Source organism: Elaeis guineensis, chromosome 2 (genome assembly GCF_000442705.2).
Source record: "Elaeis guineensis isolate ETL-2024a chromosome 2, EG11, whole genome shotgun sequence".
In the NCBI taxonomy this organism is placed as follows: Eukaryota; Viridiplantae; Streptophyta; class Magnoliopsida; order Arecales; family Arecaceae; genus Elaeis; species Elaeis guineensis.
In genome coordinates, this window is record NC_025994.2 from 91,924,536 (window position 1) to 91,943,907 (window position 19,372).

At 37.3% G+C, this 19,372-nt stretch overlaps 2 protein-coding genes across 7 annotated transcripts; both read left to right on the forward strand.

Annotated features, from left to right (window-relative positions):
* Positions 1–5,383: 5,383 nt before the first annotated feature.
* Positions 5,384–12,465, forward strand: LOC105053265 (BEL1-like homeodomain protein 7). Of its 3 annotated transcripts, none has more exons than XM_010934370.4 (6): positions 5,384–5,974; positions 6,865–6,941; positions 7,469–8,572; positions 10,597–10,973; positions 11,060–11,120; positions 11,615–12,465. In XM_010934370.4, exons 3-6 carry the CDS (start codon positions 7,637–7,639, stop codon positions 12,254–12,256), a joined length of 2,016 nt encoding a protein of 671 aa, XP_010932672.1. In that variant the 5' UTR covers positions 5,384–5,974; positions 6,865–6,941; positions 7,469–7,636; the 3' UTR covers positions 12,257–12,465. The 3 variants fall into 3 exon arrangements, with proteins under 3 accessions (XP_010932672.1, XP_010932680.1, XP_029123261.1); XM_010934378.4 differs by having other exon boundaries at positions 5,384–5,602; XM_029267428.2 differs by lacking the exon at positions 6,865–6,941.
* A 2,093-nt stretch (positions 12,466–14,558) lies between these two features.
* On the forward strand, positions 14,559–18,890 carry LOC105053249 (BEL1-like homeodomain protein 3). Of its 4 annotated transcripts, none has more exons than XM_019849730.3 (6): positions 14,559–14,788; positions 15,123–15,243; positions 15,611–16,651; positions 18,103–18,464; positions 18,561–18,621; positions 18,712–18,890. In XM_019849730.3, exons 3-6 carry the CDS (start codon positions 15,827–15,829, stop codon positions 18,820–18,822), a joined length of 1,359 nt encoding a protein of 452 aa, XP_019705289.1. In that variant the 5' UTR covers positions 14,559–14,788; positions 15,123–15,243; positions 15,611–15,826; the 3' UTR covers positions 18,823–18,890. The 4 variants fall into 4 exon arrangements, with proteins under 4 accessions (XP_019705289.1, XP_010932659.1, XP_010932651.1 ...); XM_010934357.4 differs by having other exon boundaries at positions 15,680–16,651; XM_010934349.4 differs by having other exon boundaries at positions 14,560–14,788; positions 15,677–16,651.
* Positions 18,891–19,372: the final 482 nt, after the last annotated feature.

The following is a 19,372-nucleotide window of genomic DNA, read 5'->3' on the forward strand; positions in this document are numbered from 1 at the left end:
AAACCCCACAGAGAACACATGGTGGTTAAATTTCCGACCACGGCTGTTAGATCCAATTTCTAACTTTTATAATTTATAGGGTTGCCATAGTCCCACATGATTCACGAGAAAACTCTCTCCTTCAACTTCGAATGTTGTCTTCCATTAAACTATCTCAAGGTAGGGTCCCACTCGAGGAAAAAGAAAAAGAAAAAAAAACAGAACCAAACACCGACAATGGATCAGGGTCCAGGCGAGGTGAAAAAAAAGAAGGTACACCAAACTCGTATCCTTTTTGTCTTATCTAAAGCTGCGCTTTATTCGGAGTTAGTACTGGACATTATCAAACTAAAACATGCTCTTCGATGTTAAAAAGGTGCTTTGGAGAAAGAACACTTTACTTTCATCATGGGAGACAATTAATCAGACAAGATTTTGGAAACTTACAAGATTGCCGTGAATGTCTTCCCTTCTACTTTATTTGGTTCATGTTTCCCATCCACCACAAAACAAAAAAGTCGGGTTTTTTCCCATTAAAGGGACCATGGAAACCGACAAATGCCATCCTTAGCCCTTCTTGGCTAGTGGGTTGGGATGAGGTCCTACGCAAGGCAAGGCGGACCGCAATCTTCCAATGCATCATGAGATGCACATCAAACTAAAGCCTGATCATTTGATGAACCGATGCGACACCGGTGCTTGATGATGCTTTTAGATCAGCAAAAAATGGAATTTTGTATGATATGCACGAGCATGTTTTCAAAATTTGTAAATTTCATGTATCCCGATATGAGAAGCAATAAATTCGAACCAGATAACATCCGGTCCATTCTCATTCCAATCAAAATATTACAAACTTATGCTTCAGGGTACGATATTTTCTGAAAAATTTGTGGAGGTGAAATCAATTGAGTTAGAGCCGGTTGGTAACACTATGTTGGAAGATTTTATTATCAAAAAAAAAAAAAAAAAAAAGAAAAAAAAAAGCTATGTTGGACGAGCAAAAGATATGACCCACTTTCAACCTACCAGTCATTTACAGAAAATATTATTGGGTTTGGTTCCCATGCGAGTGATATGGGACATGGGAAAAGTAGACTATGCAATAAAACTTATTTTTCTTTGTAGTGCCACAACAGTCATCTTTGCTGTCTTTTTGTTGGTACATCTTTTTTTGTCTTCGTTACTGCATCCCATCAAAGCAGTGATGCCGGTTTTGACGCTATATATCAGAAACAAAGTACAAAATTTGACAGAGCAACGTAGATTGTAGGCCCATGCTTAGAAATTTTATGCCAGTTTTCAAAACATAGCGTTGTTTGCTGAAGGTGCCCCACACACCGCCATGATAAATAGTTCAGAGCCTTGTCTCCTTGCTGATATCATCTTGCTAAGATCCACTGGTGCTATTGTAACTAGAATTCAATGGTGGTTCAGTAGTCACACAAGTAAAGATGAGCAGATGTCCTCCGTAGAGTTTAATCTGACTTAAGTATAAATATTTTTATCCTTTCGAGGGGTTCATCTATTAGTTGGAATAAATGATTTACTAAAAGTATGTAAAAGTTTTGAACCCGCACCTAACATACTGTACACCATCTTGAAAGTCAATGCTCTGTTTGTCACCCATCATTACTTTGGACATAGATTAAAGCCAGTTTGCCAATATATATATATATATATATATATGCCATAAGCTAATGCAATTCAAACAAAAAAAAAAACTAATGCAATTTAATAAGAAATTATTTTCATTTTTATGCATGTACAAAAAAAAAAAAATCAGGATGAGCATTAAAACATAAGCCTTTGCTCTTAAGATAAAGAATCATATCAAAGCACAAACCATAGAGGAGTAAAATAAATGATTGTAGGAGCAAAATTATTCATTCTGGCTGAATTTTTTTTTTTTTTTTTGATGAAATTATTCTGGCTGAAGATAGGAGTAATAAAATTGAGAGATCGAAAATTTTCTTTTGTGAAGTATGTTTGCAAGGCAAATCTGCTCCAAGAAATTAATATGAAGAGGCTTTTTAAATGAGAAGTTACTAGGATTTGACTAAGATAGGTGTGAATTTAAATGCGAAGTTAATGTTACCATGCTTTCATTTCCCCATGTCCAAACGAGTTTGAATGGTCAGATGAACAAACCCATGTTCTTGCCTCGCACGTTGCACCAAATTGGAAGCCATAAAGGAATGCGTGATAAGCCTTCATTTTTCCACCCCCATGTAAGAAGACTATATGAGAACTAATAGAGACGCGAGGCCGGCTACTGGGGATCAGACTCTACCTGAGCCTTTACTATTTTCTGTCCTTGTTCTGAAGATTCTGCCACCATAAATAATATTTTTTATTACGACCAAGAAAACAAAATTTTTATTTTAGCTGTTAACCTTAAATTGCAAGCTAGGCAACTAGCATTTATACCAATACAAACTTTAGAATCATGTGAATTGAAGTAGAATACATTATTGCTAGCAGATGATATATATACCTTGCTCTCTCTTAAGATTTCACATATTTATATAGAACCCAGTGGTGCAACAGATTGGATGGTAAGCTATTGTCAATTATACTGGGACTACACTATGAGATACTTCAACACGTCTTCCACCTTAATTTTTGGATATTTTATTTTCTGATTTCCACAAATATATTTAATTTATTTGACTTATCAAAAAAAAAATATATTACTAAAAGAAATGCGGAACATATAGGACATCATGATAATGTATAACTACCTTCGGAAGACAAATAAGAAATGAAAACTAAGATTGTGATGATGTAGTTGACAAAAAGCATCTTCAATACTTGAAACAATTTTTAACTCTTGATCCCTTTAATTATTATGTAGTTCATACCGGTGGGTTTCAATTGGAATCCTAGCTTACAGACTAGGTAAAAGCTTATATCTATCAATACTAGATTCAAACATCTATAGATCCTCCAATAGTTAATGAATTGTATTCTACTCGAAATTTGACATCCATGAGCATCGTATATGAATTCAATTCCAAAACCACCTCCAGAGGAGGTCGGTGCCAATTATTTAGGCTGTCTAGCTGTTGACTAGCTTGAATCGTATTTCCCCACACATATAATTGATATTTCTATGTGGTCTGCATGCATTTAATATACTTGCTATTTTTGCCTGCACTTGGAGGCATTGGAGCAAGCTTGTGTTTATGTTGCAGCTACTAGTTTTACATAGGCAACACATTAAATGGTCGGTGATAATACTACCTTATTGTAGAAACCATGTTTGGACTAGCATGATAAAATTACAACATTGGGTATCAATCAAGGGCAAAGCCATCTATAGATTGGGGATCAGAATGTGAGCCTCTTCAATTACTTGAGCATACAAGCATAACATGTCAAACCAAGCTCAATTTAACGCAAGTAGAATGATTCTATCAATCTACTTGGTAAAGTTCTGTTTTCTAGAGAAAAGCTTTGGCAAAAGTTGAGATTAATCTCTATTTATATATTTCAATGGAGATTGGGACCACATAGGAATAGGTAGGGGTAGTGTAAATTAAATTGAATTAGATATTAACAACAAAGGTGAGATATGATACGTTTGAGCAGTTGTGTTGTTGAAAGTTGTTCGATAGCCTCACCTATCGACAAAAGGAAAAAACAAATGAAAGGCATATAAAAATGGCTAAAGATAAAGAGCAAACTGTGCATGTATCATGCTCTCTTAAATATGATTAAGAGGGGAAAAAAAAATTTGATGTTGACATATTGCATGCTTTCTTTTGTCAAAGTGTTTGGTGCCCTTATAGCCATGCTTAGGCAGCCATCCCTATACCTCATTGCCCATGTGTTATAAATGGGGCAAAGCTAGCCCCACATACAGTGAGTTAGCATAGTAATTACCCTTAAAAGATAGGCCAGTGACGCAATGAGGGCTTTGTATGACTTGCTTATACTTGATTGTGTAGGTATTTACGTACTACTACTACTACTACTTCACACATACTATGTACACGCGAGAGAGCATCTAAATGTTGAGGAAATAAGAGCAACGCATAGCATGCATGTTGCCTACACCATTGCTATCAATTCCAAGTAATCATCTTTATTTTCTAGTAATTTAACACTACAAAATCAACTGATCTATCTTAATACACTTGTTATATTGTAAAGCATAGTTTGCGTATCGATTTGGTGAGGTTAATTGACCATAATTTTATGTAGAAAAATATACCATACGCATAATTAGTATAAATTATTTAGAATCCATTCTCTTTTGAGCTTTCATATGATCAAGCAAAGCAATCTCGGCTCAAAGTTTGAAAATAGAGCGTTCAACTAGAATTGGCTAGACGCTGATTCAACTCAAAGGTTAATTCAAGTTCTCAGCATCTTGAATTTTAGTACATGTTAAACAAACTGATAAACAAACAAAGAAGGATAACCATTTTATGATGCACTGAAACTAAGAAACGACCTCAAGTGCTTCTCCTTTTCGAGTCATGATAATCAAACTCAAGAGTCAACTCTATGAGTTAACAAAAGAACAACCAAGTCTTACTAATTATCAAAGCCATGAATCTGTACAAACCAACTTGGAACACAAGCACACATGACCAACTTGCTTATGCTTTGGGTCAACTCGGATAAGTTTTCGAAACAATGTCGCAGACATTATTAATCAACCAAAATGACTTGTTCGCTATTGCATGTTTGATCAGTCACAAGCTTTGATTGCCCATTTGTTGTAGTCGAATCATCTGTAATTCCAACTCTTACCTTGTCTTACTTTATACATGAAACATCAAAATGATGCATCTATCAATTAGATATTGCTGTGGGGCCTGTTCAATCACCTTGTTCCGAGAGGAAGAGCCAGAATTTCACAAGTCGTGTTAAAAAACACCCATGCAGATAATAGTCAGAAGGGGCCATGGAGGCATTAAAAAACGTAGGAAGGTGCTGCAAGCAACCAGAGGACACACCAAATTCAAAGGATTGAAAGCAACAGAAATGTGGTGTTTAATCAACAAACGTCACAGCCGAATCCTCCAAGTGGCCAAACAAGGAATGCTTAAAAGCAGGTGCATATAATAACTAATTAATCAACTAACCATGCCCATTAATTAAAGCAATCTCTTCATTTTAATAATAGTTGATCGGGGCGCAGAGCTTTCAATGATTAATATATAACCCGAAGATAACAAAACCAGCATAGCAAATAACGCAACAAAAAGAAGACAAAAATGTCAGAGACAAATATCTATCCATACTATTATTTTTTAGAGATTCATTTAAATATCCTGTGGTTATTTTATTTCTAATAAAATATATGGTCGTCCTGTTTCCACCATTTTGCTCAAAAATAATTATTAATATAAAAAATAGGAAGGGAAGGAAGTGGAAAAATGCTTCTGCATTTTTTCAACAGTATGATGATGAAAATATTGTTCTTCTTTAAAGGCATTCAAGTGCTAAGATAAGGTTTAGGTCCACCTACTGGTGGTTAGAGGATGGAGAGCATCTTAACGATACCAACTCCACAAGTTGTTTATAAGGAAACTTAGATTAGAAGAGAGGTGAAAGAAAGGAATAGAGGATAGAGATGGGGAGAGACCCTGGTCATGCCGTTTTGAAGGTAAGGTTTGCTTTCACGTGTTAATATAGAATGTTGTGTTTGATGATGATGATGATTTGATGAGAGAGAAAGAGAGACGAAAAGAGAAAGAAAATAATATTAAAGAAGTTGTTGGTGAGAGCATGAGGAGGGAAAAAAAAAAAAGTACTTGAATATTAAAAATGGATGGGTCTTCTTCTTCTATTATATGGGTTGGTGTTATTGGGGGTGGGAGGAATTTATGAGTCCGATGAAAAGGGCTTGTTTTTGAGCCTCGGGATCGGTTTTGTCTCCGTCTTGGGAGGATTTCTCTCAGCCGATCGGCTTCGAATTCATGTTCTCCTGCTCCCCACAAGGAGCACGGCGCCCCCTCTAAAGGGCTCTATCTCTCAGGTAATTTTTCTTTGTTTTTTTTTTTTGGGTCTCGGTCTCTACTTCAATTCCATGAAATCCTTGTACTTCAAGAAGAGACCTTTTTGGTTGTTTATTTGGTATCAAAATCCCATCTTTTCTTTCTTCTTCTTCGTCTTCATCATCTTCTTCTTATCTTCGGAATCTTGTTTTAACTACTGTCTGGTTGGTGCAACTAACTTTTCTGCCCATGATGAACTCAAAGTTCCGATTTTTATTGTTTTGAAGCTGATCTTTGTTTGGGTTTTTTGTTTTTTTTTTTCTTCTTTCCTATTCCTTTCTTGGATTTTTGTTTTTATTTTTATTTTTTTGAGTGTGGACTTTTTTTTGGGTCTAGGCTTTGGGTTTGTGAAATTTTGGGTATCGACTAGTTTTACAAATGGAGCTTTCATAAGGATTTTGGGTTTTCTAAGTGCGCATGCGGTTTTTTTCTTAATATATGTATTTGTTCAGGCAAAACTTTTGTCTTTCAGATGGTAAAAGAGAAGGGGTAGCGAGTCTTTTTTTTTCTGTGGCTAGGGTTTTTGGGCACTTTGGGGTTTTGAAATTTTGAGAGTGATGACAAGTTGGAAGGAATGAAAGGAGAGGAATTTGCATGTCGATTTTGGGTTTTGTAGGTGCAGGTAAGAGTTTTTCCTTCCCTTGTTCATGAAAAAAGCTCCTCCTTTTCCTTACACATGCTACAAGAACCGGAAAAATGGAAAAGAAACAATTGGGTTGTCACTGGATCTTCCTTTTGGCTTCCTTTTGCATTGGCATCAAAAAAATTGCTTTCTGCTCTGGAAACAAGGAACTTAAGTTACTATACATAGTTTTCGGTGTTCTACAAGTGGCTTCTTAAGAATAATTACTCGTCTTGAGTGTTTATGCAGATTCGTCATGAAGCAAGAATGAAGCAGAGGACTCTGATAGGTTTTGCCAACAAGTATTGTTTTGATTATTAAATAAGGTAAAAGAGAGGCCTCAAACTTTGTTATGGAAACTCCAAGATTTCCTTGTTTTCATCTTGTTAGTACATCCAGCATTTCAACCTCTGAGCTCATTCCATGTAACATTTCCAACTTTTTAAGGAGCTACCTGGAGATACATTATAGCGGCAGTTTGATGATAAGGTTTTTTTTTTTTTATTTTTATTCTTTTTTATTTTTATTTTTTTTAGTCCTTATCAGTATCTTCAGATTTTCGGTTCTTCATGCAGCGATATTTGTTGGGGGAATTCGTAGCTTTATACCAACTTATGATTTATTAATGGCCTCTGCTTTTTCTTTCTATTATAATGGATTTTTCTTTTTTTTTTTGAAAGATGATCTGTTTTCTTATCCTCATTATGATAAACTGATGTCTTCTTTACTTTATGTGATTTTACCTATACTGTATTTTATCGTCTTCTCTCGAGTTTGTATCCTCTCCATCTTTGTCAAACTTTTGTTTTCTGACTTGCTGCTAACTTTTATTTGTACTGATGATTTCTTGCAGCCATATCATTTATACACACAGGGTTTCTTTGTGGTGACAATCTGCTTGAGTCTCCATGACCAGAATAACCACACAAGAATATATATGTTGGAATGATTCACCATTATACTTATCCTGTTTGTATGATTTGTAAATCTCTCATCCATCTCAAAACCAAGGAAGAGGGTAATGGCTAGTTTCTATTCCAGCTCTACCAACCAAATGGATGTTATGCCAACCTTTTATACAAGGGATCCGGGACATGGATCATATCCTGAGTCATCAACTACAAGCCACATGATGTATCCACAGTATTCGTCTTCTGTTCCATATTCAGGCAAACTGACAGGCAATAACCAATCCCAACAAAACTGCATTGACCCTCCTGTTCCTGCCTCTATGATATCACAAGACTCATCTACAGGGGGGGCTGACTTTGCATCACATCTTGGTGAACGTCCTTACAATGCTTTGAGGGATGGAAGGAATGAGGTGTTGTTCATGCAAACAATTGGCAGGTCGCTGAATGAAGGCAGTGATCTGGTTCACGGTTCGGTTGCTGATGATCCCCATATGAGTCTTCATACTCCATTGGGCATTTTAAATGGCCATAACTTGTCTTTGCAGCAGTCAAACATTTCGACGGCACAACGCCAGGCGTTATCTCTCAGCCTCAGCACACAGATTCCAGTTCCTTCATTTCAGTTCCAGCCTTCAAACTCAGACATCTCGATTTTAAGTTCTCATCAGTCAAATTTGGGAGATGGCAGGGCATTTAGAGATGATATCTATAGAAACAAACTTATGCATTCAAATGCCTCTCCATATGACATCTCAAGTATCACAAGCACAATTCCAAATTCCAGATATCTCAAGGCAGCACAGCAGTTGCTTGATGAAGTTGTTAATGTGCAGAAGGCTTTGAATCAGAAAACAGGCAAAACTCAAAGTTTGGATAATTCTGCCGGTGCTACGGATACCAAAAATAACAATGCAGTATCAAAGGCTGATGGGATGTCTTTGAATCCTCAAGGGTCCAATGATCAATCGCCTACGGAACTCTTGCCTTCTGAGAGGCAGGACCTGCAGAACAAGATGACAAAGCTTCTGGCAATGTTGGATGAGGTGCAAACTCATTTACTTCTTAATTTTAGCTCTTCAACTACAATATACTATGTAGTAACTGTAACTAAGTTTTGCAGTCAGAAATATATGCACAAATGAAATTTTTGGATTTTCCAACACCAGTAGATTACATCAGCATCTCTTTCTGTCATAAATGTCATCTTGTCTGTAATTGATCTGCTCGGTTGTCTTCACATGGGTTCTTCTTTTATTGGTATGCTGCCTACTTCTTTAACATTGCTGTCTGATGGGTGGTTAAGCTAGCACATAACTTGTATTCAATTATGCAAACATATCTGCTACCTTCTTCAAGCCAGAAGAAAGAAAAGTCACTTATGAACTTTGATTTCCATACATAACATGCATTGCATTATTGTCTATTACCTCGAGTTATCTAACTAATCATTAGATAACAAAATTATGTGCTTAATAGCGCATCAAAATCCTTTTCTGCTTCCTCTCTTTTAGTTCCTTTTCCTTTATCACTTGGTGGAAAGAAATATTGATGTACAAACAATGTTTATGAACTTTTTTGCTTTGGAGGTTAGGTAGTGACTGGTTAGGTGATCCACAATTTTGTTATACTATGCCTTTGCGTGTGACATTATCCATCTTGTGAATTGCAGGGGAGGTTGGAAAACTAGCCTTTTGGTTGTTCTCCTCTGTCCATTTCTTTGCCCCATCTGACTCATTTTTAGTACGTTTATCATGCTTTATATTTGTGTACATATAATATTTTGAAGGATGAGCTTGAGTAGAAGGTTGGCGGTGGTTATGGATCTCTAGAGATATGCAGGTTTTCAAATGTTTTCTCCACATAACAATTGTTCATCAAGTGGTTGTTTCTTTCTGAATTTGAAAGGATTCTTTGGACTCTACATGTGACTTCTCTTCATCGGAAAACAATGGACCCTTTAATCCCTGCATTAGGCTATCTGCCTAATGCCTTTGTATATAACAGTGGGCTTCATAGAGCCGTGACTTCTGCAACACTTGAGATATTGACAACTTGGTCTGTTGAATCCTTCATCTCCTTTTTGATAGTCAATAATTTCAAAAGAATTTATTACAAGGATCTGAAATAGACACTAAAATCTCATGTTATTGTTTCATTAAAGTCATGGCTGTATTGTTTTTGTAGGACCTTCATGAAAAGCAAATTATAAATCTAACCAGCCTTTTAAAACAAATCTCAGTAAAATGTGAATCTCATCAGATGTAAAAGTAGTCTCAAATGTCAAGAGAACCTAAAAAGTTACCCTAAGAAGGTTTTGTGATGTGTCCATCCAATGCTGAGGTTTATGTTTTGTTATGTAGATGTGCTAGAATAGGCCTTTAAGTTTTCAATATAAGCTCCTAGCTACTTCCATTCTATGCAATCAGAGTTTGTATACTGAGGTAGTAAATACTAAGTGCTTGTTTGCTATGCTTGGACAGATGCTGCCTTGGTTCTTGCTTTTCTTTTTTAGTCTTTATTTTTAACATTCAAGAATATTGTTTTCAGCATGTTTAGTTTGAGATAAATGTTATCAAAATGTGTGATGAGATAGTAGTGTTAATGCATCAGATTCACCTGGTGTTAAGTGTTGTAAAGAAATTTGATTTCTTTTAGAATTTTTCAGTGAGCAATTTTTATACAAATTTAAAAGATAATAATCATGCACCTAGAAACATCATCTATGATTTTGTGTTAAAAATGACTGTGACAGTTTACTTATGTGGGAGAATTGAAAAACACAGTGATCCACAATCTTTAGGACTCAAATCACTTGCTGACATCAAAGACTTGCTATGATCTATTCAATGCCATGCTTGTAAGGAAAATATGCAAAACAATTGTGGATAAATAGGTAAAAAGTTAATTACTTTTTGATATAATTCTATGATGATTGCAAATTTGCAATGTCATGATTGATGAATAATTGTCAAATGGTACTTTTGTGAAGATATTGACTGATAATTGATTTACTCACAGACCTGAGTTTATCTTTGGTTGATCTTAATTTCCTTCCACCAAACTGCAGGTTGATAGGAGATATAAACAGTATTACCATCAGATGCAAATAGTAGTGTCATCTTTTGATGGAGTAGCAGGGTGTGGATCTGCCAAACCATACACTGCACTTGCCCTTAAAACAATTTCTAGACAGTTTCGCTGTCTGAGGGATGCTATTAATTGTCAGATTCAAGCCACCAAAAAGAACCTTGGAGAGAAAGATAGTTCAAATAGTAAGGGTGGTGGAATATCTCGCTTGAAATACATAGACCAGCAACTGAGGCAACAGAGGGCAATGCAGCAGCTTGGCATGGTTCAGCACAATGCTTGGAGACCACAGAGGGGGCTACCAGAAACCTCTGTTTCAGTGCTACGCGCTTGGTTGTTTGAGCACTTCCTTCATCCGTAGGTTCCATTAGACATCTTTTTGTTTCCTCTTGATAGTTTTGTCTCGCATGCTTCTGAGTGTTTTTGTGTATTATTTTCTACAGCTACCCAAAGGATTCTGAGAAGTTAATGCTAGCAAGACAGACAGGCTTAACGCGGAGCCAGGTATGCTATTTATTTATTTATATGCATATGTTTAAAAGAAGTTTAGGTATGATAGGGAAAGCAAGAAAAGGAAAAGTGGAGTTTTTCAGTAAGATGAATGCCTAGCTCACCTTGCTAAATATGAGAGTGCTCATTTCTGATCCAACTCAAAGACAGACATTTTACTTCCAACTCATTAGTGTTCGATAAGGTTATTTATGTCATATAACGCTCACTGCCGCATATACTTTGATCATTAAATTTATATTGCAAAGTTTGATAGGACTGTGCACTCAACATTGGTATATGATCAGAAGACCCTAGTAGACCTAATAATTATATTTCAGTGGCATCAACAAGAAATGCATGAAATATTTACCCATCTGCCTTGTTATACACACAGATCTATCATCTATGGACCATCAATTTTCATGCTGATGCAATCCTGGAGTCCCCAGACAAATTGTTTGACGTGCTCTATTTATGGTTAATTTCTTCTCTTTCCACGCACGCAGATCTCAAACTGGTTCATAAATGCTCGTGTTCGCCTGTGGAAACCGATGATTGAGGAGATGTATAGAGAGGAGATTGGTGAAGCCGAGATGGACTCAAACTCGTCGTTGGAGAATATACCCAAAAGTAAAGATGAGACTGGATCCTCTGAGGAGAGGGAACGCTCAAAAAGTCCTGCAACTGAAAGATGCCACACGAGCCAGCTCAATGAATCCTCTAAATCCAACATCTCCGACATGGATGTGGGCGGCACAGCTGCTGGGTTTCCGAACGAGGCAAATGCCGATGACACATTCATGAACCTCATGTTGAAGGACCGGCGACACGACGGAGGGGACTGCGGCCTCCTCCACGATGCTATTGCCCAAAAGTCCGACGGAGGCAGGAGGCTTGTGGCTTATCCGATGGCCGAGTTGGGGAGGTACGGGCATGGTGGGGTGTCTCTCACATTGGGTCTGCAGCACTGCGATGGCGGTCTTCCTGTATCAAACAGTCAGCAGAGCTTCCCAGGGGTGAGAGGGCAGGATGTATACACTGCTGCTCCTCCCCTTGAGGCTGATGCTGCGGATTATGACTGTATAAATCTGATGGACCAGCGCCACAGGTTCGGGCCATCACCTCTGCTGCATGATTTTGTGGCTTGAATGCTCTTAGGAAAGAGGGAATGGTTGGTTTTTGGAACTTTTTAAGAACTTCTGATGTGGGAATAACATGCCTAAAGAAGCTTGATGTTACTGTTGCAATTGTTAGAAACAATAGCATTTGATACAATGTAATATAAGCTAGGTGGTGGGATGAATAGGCTAGCATGTGAAGATAGAAGAAACATAAAAATTTTTATTCATTTTCGTTCCATGGAACGTTCTCTCTCTGTGGTTGGGTGGGTGTGTTGATGTGTCCCCGTCACGGAGACATTATCCTCAAGAACAGGAAACGATGTGACATTGCAAGCATTTTTTTTAAAGCAAAACATTTGGAGGAAAATGATGAATGCTGCTTTTAACATCGAGATAGAATCAAAGTGATTGAAGTTGTTGGGTTGAAGTACTCTTCTTTTCAGTTGCTAGTCGCAATGGACATCAAACTATCACATCAGATTTTTTTTGGTTATTCATTAAAAAAAAAAAAAAAGGAAAAAAACCTATTGCATCAGATTGGCTGGCACATGCTTGAGAAAGAAGAAGAAAGATGCTCCAAAATAAGAAAACTGAAAAGCATCTCTGATAGTTTTTGGACCCCAGATATTAAGGAGTCTTAATGCACCAGTTTTTGACTCTAGAGATTAAACTCGAATAGATTTGAAAAGAAATATATACAAGTCGAACTGCTCACGAGCTATTCGAGTTTGATTTGAGTCCAAGCTTGATGCGATTTACTTATTATCGAGCTCGAGTCACAGATTCAAACAGCTCAAATAATTTTTTGAGTCAAATTCAAATAACAAAATATTTGATTAGAAAGCTCACAGACCTATTGAAGTTTATACATATATTTAATATTATTATTTTATTTATAATATATATTAATATATATTATTAGTAGATTAAAACTCAGATGAAATGGTTTGGCTAATATTCGAATTAAGTCGAGTCGATTTCGAGTCAAATTTTAAATTCAAGATATTTTGGATCGGGTCGAACTCAAGCTTCTAACTATTCAACTCGGCTCGGTTCGATTTGCACCCTTAGACTCGAATGGCCTTCTTTTATCTTGGTCACTAATTTTAGATTTAAGTTGAGATTTTCAGCAGACTTAGATTCTCTCTCTCTCTCTCTCTCTTTGTAAAACAGGTGCTAACATTTTTTTATGTTAATAACTTTAAAATCATGCTTTCGTGTGCCACCGTGACAGCTTACCACCATCATTGCCCAGTTAAACACGATAAATATATGGGGTTTGTGGAATCAAATGGCTTCATATGGCTGTTTATAATTAATATTTCCCAAGTAATATGGTGGGAACGTGCCCCATCGGCCATCACCAACGTTGGATCATATAGCTCTCCAAAGAGCAAGCTCGGTGAGGAAAAGGATGCCAAGTATTGGACTCGAACCTTTTTGGTGATGTTGTTGTAACGATCTACAGCAAACACGAGATGATGTGGGCGGCATGACCAAAAGCTGCGTTCCATCACATAGGGAACAACGACTACTGAAGTGCAACCCAGATACAAGAAAATCCAATCTTTCTTTTACCTTGTCATTTTCTTTTTCTCTTAAAAAAGCCCAATGTATTTAGTGTCACAGACCTGCACCACCGGCCAAGTGGCCCCATAGATTGCACATCTTTTTGACAGAACTAGACTGCAGTGAATAAATGGTACACTGAACAAAGTAGAGATAGAGAGAGAGAGCTGCCATTTCAGATGGGAGCTTGAATGAAATGGTAATGAAGATATTGGGGGAAGCTGGGAAAGGAAAAGGCCAATGTCATTAACAGCCCACATGTGCCACCTATCAGAATGAGAGCACCAATGGGAGAGGCTTAAAAGAAAAGAAGACAAAAGGTAGCAATCATTACCAGAGGAAACCCCAATCTGAGGTACAGTCAAATCAAATCAAGATCAGATGATTCACCAACACACATCACAATCACACACAAACCCCACCCCACTACCAAAAATCTATTTCAAGGGTCACCTCCACAACCCTTTTATCATCTGTTTATCATTGAAACACCAGAGCGAAAAGGAGATATTCCCTTATGCTCTTGCACAGCAGAAACTAGAAAGATAGTGCCCTTTTGAACAGATATGGTCCATATGGATTCCTCCCCACCACCTCCCCCTTTTTATTTTTTATTTTTTTGAAATTCTGACCTGGCTCTTTCCTCTTTGCACCACACAACTTCCAATAAAACATGCAGAGAAAGTGTGTGTGTGTGTGAGAGAGAGAGAGAGAGAGAGAGAGAGAGTCCACTGGTTGGGGGTGAGACCTTGAGTCTTTACATGACAGCAGGGCGGTAAAGCTGAAATTTTAATTTCTCTCTTTGGTCCCCCACCTTTTATTCTGTCTACCAAGGGGACCACCCTGCCGAGCTATCTGCTTTCAGCCTTCCTTTTTCCATTGTTTGCTCTTCTTCCTTCTTCTTTTATCAAGTGTTTGAAAGCTGCTGGTGGCTTTTGGAGGCATTAGGGGTTAGAATGGTTCTCAGGCTGCTTGGGTGGTGGAAGTGAGGTGTCAAATATTCTCCTCTTTTTTTCTTTTTTTTTTTTGCATCAGCATGTATTTATGTATGCAAATTTGTAAGTTGCGAACATAACAAACATACGGATACTGTTGGATTGACTTGCTTTTAACTCTGTATGTTGGGTGCTGTCTATTCTCTCGTGTGCATCTTTAGTCTTAAGAGTTGGTTGGTCTCTCAGTTTCCTGATAGGGTAGTGTTGTTTTTTTTAGGCCCGGTGTTCCTCTTAGAGCTCTCTATTTGATCTATTGGCTTCACCACTGTTGCTTGTGGCTGCTGAAGCAAGTTGGTTTTGTTAATATGTTATCTTTAATTTTAATGCAGTTCACTGGTCAGGGCTTTTGATGTTTCGATGTGCTCTCTGGTTATGGACCTATCATTCCTCCCCAACTAGCTCATCCATGGCTTTTGGCAACCCTTCTCTTGGACACCCATGGACATGAAGGTAATCACAATCTTAATCCAGCAACAGAACCTTTTGTTAGCGAACTTCGCCCAAGGAACTCCTGCCTTATTACTCCTCCTTTTTATGAAATCATTATAAGATCGTAATCTCTATTCATGTCCCTTTCTTGTTTTTGAGTTGCAAAACAATATTTGGGACACTGAAGAGTATAATATGAATTATGCGATCTAATTTTGATTAAAAAGCAGTAAGACTGTTATTCTACTTCTCTTTTCAAGTTTCGCATTCAGGGGAAGAGAGCTTGGACAGATATATATGTGTTGAAAAGAAAAACAGTAAATGTTTGTTGATCTTCCAGCTATCATCATAATATCTTAACCTGCAAAGCTTGTTTCTTTGCTTCTAGAATCCAGGTTTTTCATTAGCAATTATAAAGTTTGTGTATTTTATGTGTGCCACTCTTTGGTACAAGGAGGATGCTGACTGATACATCTTCGCCGCCAGCACTTCTACATTTGTCCATCCTGTGACATGATAAGAAATGAAAAAGAGTTGAGCCTGTTAGTGCCAGAGAAATAATGCTTTATTGCAGTGACTTCACAATGCCATCATTCATATAGCTATGGTCTCACAAGAGCTTGCAAATCGGTCGGCCTCCAGTGTTTTACGCCGATGCATTACCTCAGATATGGATGATCACCATCGAATTCATTGCGGAGATCTTGGCAGCGCATTATATTACGATGGAAAGGACCAGAATGACTTGATTCAACCGGGCATGCCATCTGACTTCCAGTCACCTGGGGACCAATTTTTCCGGTTGACCGATATGCTTCATAATCAAAGATCAGAGGATTCTGAGTTAGGCCGGAGGCATTTGATGAATTGTCAAGCTGAGAAAGGGAACAGTTTCCATGGTTTGATTTATGGCCATCAGAATAGATTATCACTAACTCTTGGTTCTCGCCCCATCTCTGATGTGCTGTGTCCGAACCAGTATAAGCAGACATATGCAAATAGTATATCTTCAAACTATACAACTGCTAGAGAAAATTCAGAAGACCTTCATCCCCAAAGTGCTAGACATGCAAGGGATGACTGCATGTTCTGTGACTGTGAAAAGACTAGTAGCGGTAATACCTCAAATCCTGCTGATTGTATGTCATGCTTGACCAATGCTTTTCAAAATTCTTCGTACCTGAAGCCAGCTCAAGAGTTGCTTAATGAAGTTGTGTGCGTAAGCAACGCAGTGGAGCTAAGTTCAAATAAGCAATGGAGGAAACATATGACATCTGGAATGACTGATTGGATTAGTGCCCGATCTTTTCAAGCACGAGAAGGGATGAACAATCTTGAAGCAAACACAAGATGGACAAATCACTGCTCATCAGAGAAGAAACATGATGCTCAAGCCAGGATCACCAAGCTTGCTGCTCTGTTGGATGAGGTGCTCACTATCCCTCCCCCTTCATTTTTCAAACTAGTTGTAGACCCGTGCCTTGCACAGGATTTGGTATGCGTACACAAAGTTTGCGCATGTTGGTCAGTTTAAATTGAGTGACAAAAGAATATCTTTTTTCTTTATTGTAAATAATAAGTAGTGTGACAACATTTTCATGATTTGGTAGACACTGCACGTATCATTAATTAATGCTTGCATGGTCATAGACATGAGCAATGGTTACATAGGAAACAGTCATAAAGGGAGAAAAGTTTGTAAATAGTAGATGTGCATGGATATTGGCATACTGTAGTGCTTGTCGGCTATGTGGATTTTGAAGAGATGGAACCCTTCCCATGGCTATGGCAGCTTTTTTATATCCGATATCCTTAAATATTCTTTTTTGTCATCAATTTCAAGAGTCTCATCTATTACTCCAAATAAATAGGCAATCTCAGTGGCATGGAAGATGAAGAGAAAAAAAAAATTAAGGAAGATGAAGAGGTTGGAGCTTCTTTCTTATTAGCTTTTTTAATCTATTGATATGTGGCATTTTTTTTTTTTAAAGAGAAGATTAACACGTGTCCATTTATTTAGAACTTTTTGTTGAATAGATAATAGCCTATAACATACACTTGGCAATTCTATATGCAATCCTCGTAAGAAGATCGATTTTTATATTATATCATATATAATTTTAGAAGCATTGATTGATTACCTTCAATAGACATATCTCCAACTTATCTGGCATAGAAGATGAAGGTATTTTGATGTTCTTAATTTTTCCGAAACACTTACATATGGAATTTTCTAAGAAAAGATTAATAGATGGCTTTATCTCAAAATTTTTTTTGCTGAATAGATGGCAGACTTTTAAAATTTTGATTTGGGATGTTCCTTTGTTAAGTTACATATTTCAAATAGAATTTGCAATTTAGGATCTCATAAATTTAATGGTTTATTATCACTCATTAGTCTTATATAAAACCGGTCAAATGAAATTCATCATCATATATAACATTTTAAATATAAGCATTCATCAATCTTACATAAAACCAATCAAATGGGATTTATCATTTACAATATTACAAAAGCGGAGGAAGACAAAGAGATTGGAGGTGGGATTTATCATTATTCAATAGGCGACTTTGCTATGTACACTTTGGCAATATTCTACTTGGCTGTGTTTTATGCATCCTTGCTGAAATGATCAACTTTTATATTATATCATATAGGTATCTTAGCCAATGATGGCATCTTTAACATAGAGGTTTATCTTGACAACAGAATAAAAGACACAGAGCTATCTAGATGTGAACTAGCAATAACTGCATTCTGGTTAAACAAATTCTAATGCTGCTAGAACTATGCATTTTTCCTAGGATGTGAAAAAAATTATGAGTGTCAGACAGAATTACTAGGCTCAAGTTGACACTGGAAATCCTTTTCCTTTTCAGCTCGAGAGTCGATATGAGCAGTATTTCAGTCGAATGGACCAAGTGGTGTCATCATTTGAGGTCGTAGCAGGCACAGGAGCTGCTGCATCCTACACTGCCCTCACAATCCAAGCAATGTCTCGCCACTTCTCCAACCTCAGGGATGCGATAGTCACTCAAATACATGCTTCAAGGGAATCTCAGTTTGAAGACATACCAATTTCTCAACATAAATTTTCCGAGGAAAACACTGGACAAAAGGGAGAGACTCTACGGCACCTAGGAATGATCCAAATCCGACAAGTTTGGAGACCACTAAGAGGATTACCAGAAAATTCAGTTGCAGTCCTTCGATCTTGGCTTTTTGAACATTTTCTTCACCCGTAAGTTGATAACTATGCGATGCGTTCTGTTCTCAAAAGAAACTTTAACCATGCAATGCCATCTTTTCATGTTTTGATTCTGTTGTTTTCCAACAGCTATCCAACCGACAATGAGAAGATTATGCTGGCTTCGAAGACAGGCTTAACCAGAAACCAAGTAATAAGCGACTGTAAATCTGTTCCTAGACACTGTTCTTGTAGATTTCTTTCAATTGTTGGACTAAGCTTAACTTCAATTTGGTGCCAGATTTCAAACTGGTTCATAAATGCTCGTGTCCGTCTGTGGAAGCCAATGATTGAAGAGATGTACAGAGAGGAGTTTGCAGAGGATTCTGGGAGTTCAAACCCATCTTCTTAAAATATGACCATAGTAAGGTTAGCTTGGAATGTTATAAGATATGATATGATTTGGTTAATGTTCTTTTTTGTGTATGTTCCTATCTGCTAGTCCTTTTTGGAGTTTGTGACTCTTCTTACTTTATAGAAGCTAAGGTTATGCAGAAAGAAAGCGAGCTGTTTGTTGTAGCAGTAAATTATGATAGTCTTTGAGAAAGTCATATAAAAGCATTCTTATATGGTGCACATCTCACGTGCCTCACACAATTTGATCCAATCTTCCTCGACGGTTCGCCCATCCTGTTGCCCCAAGCTCAGGTTGCAAGCCCAGCAAAAAGCTCGGCAATCAATTATTCCAGGACGTTTGTATTTTAAGATGTTATATTATTATTGGTATACATCCAACGTGGGATTAAATTCTGAATTGTGGACCGATGAATTAGATTTCTGTTAAACTTCCTCTGAGAAATTATTTGTGCATCGTGGGTGGGGTAAAAAATCTGACGTGGAGCGCACCATCCCATCCAATTAATTCATATAGTTATCATTTTTCAAGACGCATTTAATACCTA

What these genes read in the sequence shown, in the direction of transcription:
- LOC105053249 (XM_019849730.3), top strand. Translation starts at nt 15,827, where the DNA reads ATGGTCTCACAAGAGCTTGCAAATCGGTCGGCCTCCAGTGTTTTACGC. An exon ending in TTTGAACATTTTCTTCACCC is followed by an intron (nt 18,465 to 18,560) that starts GTAAGTTGATAA and finishes GTTTTCCAACAG; the next exon opens with CTATCCAACCGACAATGAGA. An exon ending in CAGGCTTAACCAGAAACCAA is followed by an intron (nt 18,622 to 18,711) that starts GTAATAAGCGAC and finishes ATTTGGTGCCAG; the next exon opens with ATTTCAAACTGGTTCATAAA.
- LOC105053265 (XM_010934370.4), top strand. Translation starts at nt 7,637, where the DNA reads ATGGCTAGTTTCTATTCCAGCTCTACCAACCAAATGGATGTTATGCCA. An exon ending in TTCTGGCAATGTTGGATGAG is followed by an intron (nt 8,573 to 10,596) that starts GTGCAAACTCAT and finishes ACCAAACTGCAG; the next exon opens with GTTGATAGGAGATATAAACA. An exon ending in TTTGAGCACTTCCTTCATCC is followed by an intron (nt 10,974 to 11,059) that starts GTAGGTTCCATT and finishes TATTTTCTACAG; the next exon opens with CTACCCAAAGGATTCTGAGA.